Source organism: Lathyrus oleraceus, chromosome 4 (genome assembly GCF_024323335.1).
Source record: "Lathyrus oleraceus cultivar Zhongwan6 chromosome 4, CAAS_Psat_ZW6_1.0, whole genome shotgun sequence".
Classification (NCBI taxonomy): domain Eukaryota; kingdom Viridiplantae; phylum Streptophyta; class Magnoliopsida; order Fabales; family Fabaceae; genus Lathyrus; species Lathyrus oleraceus.
In genome coordinates, this window is record NC_066582.1 from 441,239,467 (window position 1) to 441,248,788 (window position 9,322).

The following is a 9,322-nucleotide window of genomic DNA, read 5'->3' on the forward strand; positions in this document are numbered from 1 at the left end:
TTTCTGATTTTTATAACTAACTTTATATGAAAAAGTGAATTATATAGTTTTAAAAATTAAATATAATTGTTTCAAAAGTGTAAGCAAAATATTCACATAATTTTTGTCGCACTAATTAAATCTCACATGGTTCAATAAACAAAATGACAAAACAGCCATGATTCAGAACCAGAATATTCCATCCATGAACATGAAAATACCATCAATTCCTAAAGATTTTTCAAGTAAAATGATTCACGAGAAATATAGTAATAATAACAACAAAAGGAATTTTTACTATTTTGTCATATTTTCTTTTCATTATAAGCACTTTATCGTGACGTTGACAAAACAATTAACTAATTAATTAAAAAAAAAGTAAAAGCACTTTTTAAGTTTTTTTTTTATAACTTCCACCACCGGAGGAAGGGCATCTCAGCAATTACTGTGAATTAATATTTTGCCGAGGAAAATATGCCACGTGTCTTACTCTGGATCTCTCTATCTCTTGTTAATAACGCCACTGAATTTCATTTTTTATTTATTTGTTTTTTATGGACTTCATATTTTTTAATTTTGATTACTATAAATTTATTTATTTTATATTCCCAAAAAAGAATGTGAGAAATAAAATAGAAAAGAAATGAAAAAATAGTTGTAGTTGGAAACTACCAAAATAGAGTTTCTGTGCTTTCTTCTTTGCTTATCCTCTTCCTTCTTCTTTCACAGAAGAGAAGAGAAAAACAGAGTAACACTTTTGGCTAAGAAACGACGTCGTTTTCTTCACTTTCAACACTCAATTCTCCATTCTGTATCAAAGTACAGTACCAATGGCTATGAGCGGTTTGATTTCCAACCGCAACTTCGGTTCCTTCGTTGCCTCAGGTTCACACTCAATTCTTACTTCTTTACATGCATTTTGTGAATTATGCATTTTTACCGCAAGTTTTAGTTTCTTCTTACTCTTAAAGTTCTTGATTGCAATGAAATTTATGCTCATGAATTTAGTAACTATACACTAGAAATGGAAACAAACACATGCATTTAATTTAAGTATATAATTTTATTGTCAGAATATATTATAATGTGTGGCTAGATAATAAAGTATGAATGGACGGTTATGTTAGTTATAGTTATTAAACTGAAATCCTTATCTTTTTGTGATTAATCAGTTAATTATGGTTATTAAATGGTGATTTTGTTAAGTTGGAATGTCTTTAAGCTTGGATTAGGTTGAAAAGTGTTCACTATTGTAAAGTAAGAAAAATTTGAGCCATTGTTTTGTATTGGCAGGGAATTCATATAGATCGCAAAAGGATTCGTCACTTCAAAGAGGGGGAATTTCTGTTTCTGGTGTATCGGTTACAAGGTATGGTAATCTGATTGGGAAGGAGAGAGTTTCAAGATGCCAGCGTGCAATGCATTGTCGTATTGATTCCCCTTTGGAAGAGAGTGTTTTTAAACAAATACGAACATTCGATAACAAAAGGGAGCTTTTTTCTCCATTATCCCGACGGTCCAACCGCTGCTCGAACTTCAAATTAAAAGCTTGCATAAAAAGTCATTCTTACCTTTCTTCAGCTCCCTTTAGCAGTAGCAATGCCGGACAAAGGAAAGTAAATAAGTTTCGTGCTTGTTACAAGTCTGAGGATAATGACATTGGAGAACCGAAGATTGATAGGCTGCAATCAACTGAAGGGACTGGTGAAGCCATTCTTTTGGAAGGAAATCTGAATCAAATATCTCCTTGGTGGAAGCAGTTTCCTAAGCGATGGGTTATTGTACTGCTATGTTTTACAGCATTTCTTCTGTGTAACATGGATCGCGTGAGTAACATTTCCTTTTGTTTATAGCTTCAGTTACTATGCTATTTACATGTTCGTGTTTATCTTCGACACTATTTATTAGGTACATTTCTTTCATCATATTCAATTGATTATCACTACAGGGTGTTTGGTTACTTGAATAGAAACCATGTGTTTAGTGATCACTATTCCTAGCAGCCTAATTTGTTTCATTATTCTATAAACTAAGTAAACAAAAAAATTGTTTCACCTCTTGTAGTTGTATATGTTGGTTGTTAATAAATATGTTTGCGGAAATTGAAATTTGAAATACTGTTTTCAAAATTCTACATTTCTATTGCATAAGTTAATTTTCTCTCGAACTATATCAAGTGTTTGTGTATATTTGATTAACTGTTTCTATATTTCCACAATCTTACTAATATAACGTTACTGATATGCTCTACATTTCCATTTTTATAGGTAAATATGAGTATAGCAATACTTCCAATGTCTCAAGAGTTCAACTGGAACAGTACAACAGTTGGCCTCATTCAATCCTCTTTTTTCTGGGGTTATCTACTTACTCAGGTTTAACTGATATACATAAAGCCTGTTACCTTAACTAGAAATTGGTCTCCCACTTTCATATAACATTCTTCTAGTATTTTAAGTATTACTTCTGGTTGAACCTTCCATAACATGTTTGCATCTAGCAAGTTATAATGATCAAAGTTCCTTTTCATTTCTCCAACTGTACTTAAAATGTTCTGATTATATTGCTTTTGTACTGACTGAATGATCTCTGGGTTTAGATTGTTGGTGGCATTTGGGCAGACAAAGTTGGTGGAAAGCTAGTACTTGGTTTTGGAGTTGTATGGTGGTCAATTGCAACAGTTTTAACACCTATTGCTGCAAAACTTGGCCTTCCATATCTGCTTGTTATGCGTGCCTTTATGGGAATTGGCGAGGTTGGTCCATTTTATTGTTGGAGAAGTCTTATGTTTAAAGTGCCAAGTATAGAAATGATTTTTGCTCTTATAATTTAGCAACAAACTTTTCTGACTCTTTGTTTTCAGGGTGTTGCTATGCCTGCAATGAATAATATACTTTCCAAGTGGGTTCCAGTATCAGAGAGAAGCAGGTCACTTGCACTAGTGTATAGTGGCATGTACCTTGGTTCTGTCACAGGATTAGCATTCTCACCTTTTCTAATCAACAAATTTGGGTGGCCATCTGTGTTTTACTCATTTGGATCACTTGGAAGTATCTGGTTTGCCTTGTGGTTGAGAAAAGTAAGCCAGCTTTCAATCTTTCAATGATATCCTCTAAATGCATCTGTTTCTGTTTGGAAAAATATTTTAATAGGAAACCAAGCATTTCTACTTTTCCATCCATACTAAGTATAAGATGATGTTTTGTGTTGATTGATTCGTTTAGGGACCTTCTAATGAAGTGTTTCTTAACATATTTGATATATGAGTAATAACGAAATGTAAAAGTTATGTATTTGCAACTTAGTGTTTTGGCATTTTACCATGTCATGTATAAATGTGAGGAGCACTTTGTAATTCCTTATGTCGGCTTCTTCTAGGCATACAGCACGCCAAAAGACGATCCAGATCTTGGGGTGGAAGAGAAAAGGCTCATACTTGGGGGCAGCGTATCAAAAGAACCTGTGACAGTTATTCCTTGGAAATTGATTTTATCGAAAGCACCTGTCTGGGCTTTAATAATCTCTCATTTCTGCCACAACTGGGGGACCTTTATTCTATTAACCTGGATGCCTACATACTACAATCAGGTGCTTAACACTTTAGTTTAATTTTATTTTTGGCATGTTATTGTTAAATGCATTTTAGAATATGAATGTTCTTGATGATACTTTCTATAATATCTCAAGTATTTTCATGTAGGAATGAAACCACACTTCTTACATAATATAAAGACTTCAGATTTTTCTGCTCTTATTTGCATGAAACTTGTAGAATTTTGTACATTACATTTCCCCATGTTTTCAATCAAGCCGAGGTTCAATTGGATGCAAATTTTGTTTTGTCTTTTGATAAAAATGTTGTTTTTTATTTTTGAAATCCTTGATGTTAAGGTACATCTTAACAGTTGTTCTCAATTATGTTAAAGTTGTGCAGACAACTATTTATATTACTTGGTAAGATTTCTTTGTGATCAATGTCTTGATCTTAACTTGAATGGTTAAGCGATGTAATCAAATAAAGAAAAACAGATAATTTGATTGATCTATGAACTTTACGGGTTATTTTCTCAGGTTCTGAAGTTCAACCTCACTGAATCCGGGCTTTTATGTGTCCTTCCATGGTTAACCATGGCCATTTTTGCAAATATAGGAGGTTGGATTGCTGACACACTTGTGAGCAAAGGCCTTTCCATAACAACCGTCCGAAAGGCAAGAAAATCTCTACGTTTGTTTCTGAAATTTTTTCATACATTGTCAACTCCTGTACAATTATTATATATGCTCGATAATTTACAGTTTTTTCACCCTAGACTACATATAACTGCCGAATGTGGAATCTAATATTGATTATTATGACAATGTACAGGGGAGTTCAGCTTCCTTTTGCAACTCTTGAAATAATTTTTCTTTAAATATTTCATTTATTTTGCAGATCATGCAATCGATCGGATTTCTAGGTCCTGCATTTTTTCTTACACAGCTAAGTCATGTCACAACACCCGCCATGGCAGTACTGTGCATGTCTTGCAGTCAGGTCTGAACATATATATCTTCCTGAGTTTCAGATTCCTAAGGATTTAAAATATTTTATATGTTTCAAATTCATTCTGACCTAAAGCATATAAAATATGTTTGCGTACATTCTGAGCATTGCGAGTTATCTAATATATACCATAATCTATTATTTCCTTTACAGGGATGTGATGCATTCTCACAATCTGGTCTTTATTCCAATCACCAAGACATTGGACCGCGCTATGCCGTGAGTTTCTCTATTAATTTTCGTGTAACAAATATAGCGTATGAAAGTTCTGAATTTTTTTTTAAAAGAAAAAGATGTCAAACAACCAGCAATCAAGTTATTGGTCATGCTAAAGATTCAGGTGTTAGGTCTTCTTGCTCAAGTTGTATATAGTGACCCTTTTGCAAGCTGCACCTCCAAGGATTTTGGTGACACTCAGCACTGATGCCAATTGTCTAAAATCATTTTACTAAGTACTATGCATCTCTCTGAGTCAATCACTTAAAACATCTGTCGCCCTTCTTATTTGTTTCATGATTAATGAAGCCATCATGTCACAAATCACTAGTACACTGATTGTCAGAATCAAGTAGATTTATTTTCCGTTGCTATCTAAGTGCATGAAATCTTGGCATAAATGCTTTCCATTGTATGAGTTTGTTCTAGTTTTATTTTCGTATCCATTATGTTTGCATATGAATGCTAACTATTTTCAAATACCAGGGAGTGTTACTGGGACTATCGAATACTGCAGGAGTGCTTGCTGGTGTGTTTGGTACTGCTGCGACTGGATACATACTCCAACGGGGTGAGAATTCGTCGCTAGTTGCATCAATTTTTTTTTCTTGTTGAGCTCGTTCATCCTAAAGTGATTTGTTGTCGCAGGTTCATGGAATGACGTATTTAAAGTCTCAGTTGTATTGTACTTAATTGGCACTTTGGTGTGGAATATCTTTTCAACCGGTGAGAAAATTCTAGACTGAAGAGTGTTATGATGGTGTCAAAGAAGGTGCATGCTATATACGTCATAGAGATTACAAAAAGGGAAACAAAAAGATGGAAGTACAATTAGATGACCAAATATGTCAAGCATTTGGCAGCATAAAAGCACCTTACCGGGAAATTTAAGAGAGGCACTATCAATTTTTTTGATCGAATAGCGAGCTAGGTCTTTATGTTTTTACCAGAAAGCAATCTTGGATTAACATGCCTCGTCCCATGATTTAACTGCTTTCTGTTTAGATAGTTTGTGGCTAGTTTCTTCCCTTGTAACTTCATTCAAGCATATCTATATTTTATATTTTACTTAGAGTAATACATATTATTTGACTTGCTTATTCGGCTGAAAAAATAGAATCTGTGTAATCGGTTGCAGACTCTCTTTCTGATATGTTGCCTCTTATCGTAGGTTCATGTTATGCATTCTAACTTCTATGGTCAGTCATAGGAAAGGATGCTAGAGCAAGAGTTTAACTGAGAATTGTGATTTCTGAACTGTCCCTTATATGTGAAACACAAATGAATCATATAGTATGAAAAAGTTGTTATGTAAAAGATAGATAGATAGGAGTATATATAGTTGAATTATAGTGATTGCATAGAAAAAAAATACAACTACAACTTGTTAACAAAATTCAAATCTAATCAAAACGTAAGGTGTTCTTTTATGAACTTGGACATTGTTAAATGTTTACTACATAATAATGTCATGAAAGCAGTAAAATTAAAATAGAAACATGAAAACAAAGTAATAAAGAATTACAATTGAATATTTGCAAGGATTCTACAAGTAAGATGAACTGAGAGAAAGCATACATCCACCCCACAACCCCCATAGAAAGAAATCAATCCATCCACAATTCTCATATGAATTATATAAATTTATATAACATACCATGAATAAAATATACCCTGTTATTTTTTATTGTTTTTCTCTTTTTTTTTTCCAACCCTGTTCTCTCTTCTATAAATTAAAGCCCCAAGGGCTGAATTGTAAGATTCACCTCTTTTGAAAACACCACACTAACAACTTCCATTGCATTTCAAATCATTTGACACTTTCCCTTGAATCTCACCCTTCTTTTCATTTTGTATATTTGCAAAAACACCCTTCAAATCCCTGTTGTAAACATTAACCAACAGCCCATTTTTCATGAACAAGGTGAGTGACATCTTTTGCTCCACACTGTGTCCAGGAACCACCGCAAGACGGTGGCGAAGCAGAACAGCCGCGGCTATTGACTTCATCTGCAAGTAAGCCAAATCCTTCCCCAAACATATTCTAGGCCCAGCATTGAATGCAACAAACTTGAAAGAGTCATGCATAATGAACTTTGTCCCATCCAATGACAACCACCTTTCAGGTCTAAACTCCATGCAATCCTCACCCCAAGTAGTCTTCGACCTCCCGGCTGAATATATCGAATATGTCACCGATGATCCGGCCGGAACAAAAGTTCCATCCGGCAACACATCATCATTCACCACATGCTTTGAATCCTCTGGCACAGAAGGGTACAACCTTAGTGTCTCAGACAATGCAGCCTTAAGATAAATCAAACGATCAACTTCTTCGAACCCCAAAGGCTCATCCATCCATTTTTCCATGTCAGCGCCGCGTGTCTCCATCAAAACCGTGCATATCTCATGTAGGATCCTCTCTTCCACCTTTGGATTCTGTATCACCAACCAGAAAAACCAACTCAGCGCAACCGATGACGTGTCACGTCCAGCTAGGATGAAATTTAACGCCACGTGTTGAAGAAACTTGTCGGAATAAGATTCTTTCTTCCTCATAAACCTAGTCAGCAAGTCATCATGAAGAAGAGAGCCATCTTTCTGCTGACTCATCAGTTCCACCTTGCGCTTCTCGATCACACTTGACAAGTGTTCGTCCACAAAGGAAAGGCTTCGGCTCAAGCCGACTTCCATACCAAGTCCTAACCATTTCTTCACCTTCCAAATCACTTCAGGTAATATAAACCTCTGAAGCGTGGCTTCAGTGGCTCGGTCGAAAGCGGCTGCAAAGCCATTTTCAGGAAGACCCGTAGCACATGTCTGCGGGTCTCTCCCAAAAGCCAAACCACAAATATTATCAAAAGTGAGCCGGAGCATCACATCCTGTAGATCCACCGGCTCACCATGCAACTCAGCTTTCTTCAAAATGGTGCAAAGCCTATCCTTAATGGCTCGACTCACCCATCGAGCCATAGCTTGACGTAGCGTCCTAGTGGTGAATTCCAGCGCAGCTGTCTTGCGCTGGAACACCCATGTATTACCATCAGAATTAAAGATCCCATCACCCAACAAATCATGAAACACCGCCTGCCAAGTCGGTCCTTTCGGGTAATTATCGAACCGGGTCTTGAGTATATGCTCCAAGTTCCTCGGGTCACACGTGACCGTCACGAGCCCTTGCTTCCTAGCTAGAAAAGGGATTGCACAGATGCATGTCTGGTACGTGCCGCCACACGCGCGGAGGTTGTCGCAGATCCAATCATGCATACGTTCACAATTCTCAATCAGGCCGGGTAAACTGCCCAATAGTGGCCAGACACGTGGACCTCTCAAGGACCGTGAGATGAACGTGAACCAAAGTAAGTAAGCTGTTATAGCCGTTAACAGCAACAGAACCGTAAAAGTTTCCATTTTATGACCGCACCAACCAAACACTGTCTTAGATAACTTGTAAACTTGTCTAGTATAACGTTGTCGCAACAACCCAATAATCAAAAGCTCAAACCTACAAGAAAATTCAATCAAAACTTTAATATTTTTCCATAAATAAAAAATGGGGTAGCAATATTGTCATTGTCACAATCCAATAATAAAAAAAACTCGACCAAAAGTTTAATCTTTTCTCCATAAATAAACAATTAGTTATAGTACAGTATCATCAAAACACAACCTAAGTATCAAAAGCTCAACCATAGAAGAAATACTAGAATCAAAAGCTTAAGCATAGTAGAAGATTCAATCAAAATTTTAATCTTTTTACATAAACAAAAAATGGGTTGCTTGGAAAAATGCATGAGAACTTAAGTATCTACTATATTTACCTTTTAGAAGTATTGGTTCAACAATGGTTGAAGAGAAGGTTGAGCTATATAAAGTAAAAATATGGAGAATGAAGAAGAGAGAAAGTGAAGAAGAATTAGAGAGTGAAAGTGTATTACTATTATTATGAAGCAATAGATATAAGTGTAGTATAATGTGAGTGTGTAATGGAGAAGAGATTTATAGGTGAAGAAGTTAATAAGGCCAGACTGGTTTTCTTCACATTACACCGTCTCCTCTTAATCTCATAAGATGTGTCACTATAAATGCTCTGAGAGGTTGTTGAAAAACTTTAAAGTTGAAATCACCCCACCTATTTATTTTTCACACTCTCTCTCTCTATGAAAAATTATAAGCATACTATACTAAAACTAGCTAGGGTTTTCTTTGTAATTTCTCTCTCTTTCTCTCTCTAGGAAACTATTTCAACAGGGTGTTTAAGAGTGGCGAGCAATGAATGAAGAGAAATAAATGAGAGTAGTTGAGGAACATGGTGAAGGGAAGAAGAACTGTGAAAAACAAAGAAGCATAAAGTTTTAGGGTCACATATTCAAATATATACACACACCTTTTCTAGGTTAATGAATCTTTTTGTAAAATAAGAGTTGGCATTTACTAATATTACAGTACTTGTAATATACCAACAATTTATATACAGTTGAAAAAATAATTAAATTAAATGTTTTTGCTATTGAGATTTGGTTATCGTTTTGGTGAGCAACCTACCAACAATTTATAACATTTATGTGGGTGAACCGTTTTCTT

General features: G+C 35.3%; 2 protein-coding genes across 2 annotated transcripts; one reads left to right on the forward strand and one right to left on the reverse strand.

Moving 5' to 3' along the window:
- Positions 1-622: 622 nt before the first annotated feature.
- On the forward strand, positions 623-5,891 carry LOC127075965 (ascorbate transporter, chloroplastic). Its single transcript, XM_051017509.1, has 11 exons — positions 623-864; positions 1,273-1,805; positions 2,247-2,354; positions 2,579-2,734; positions 2,843-3,058; positions 3,358-3,567; positions 4,051-4,188; positions 4,412-4,513; positions 4,676-4,741; positions 5,225-5,309; positions 5,387-5,891. The coding sequence occupies exons 1-11, from the start codon at positions 810-812 to the stop codon at positions 5,482-5,484; spliced, it is 1,767 nt and encodes a 588-aa protein (XP_050873466.1). The 5' UTR covers positions 623-809; the 3' UTR covers positions 5,485-5,891.
- Positions 5,892-6,238: 347 nt separating this feature from the next.
- LOC127075966 (cytochrome P450 86A8) lies at positions 6,239-9,060 on the reverse strand. The gene is made up of 2 exons (XM_051017510.1): positions 8,560-9,060; positions 6,239-8,243 (listed from the first exon to the last, which is right to left on the reverse strand). Exon 2 carries the CDS (start codon positions 8,147-8,149, stop codon positions 6,524-6,526), a length of 1,626 nt encoding a protein of 541 aa, XP_050873467.1. The 5' UTR covers positions 8,150-8,243; positions 8,560-9,060; the 3' UTR covers positions 6,239-6,523.
- Between the last annotated feature and the right edge of the window lie 262 nt (positions 9,061-9,322).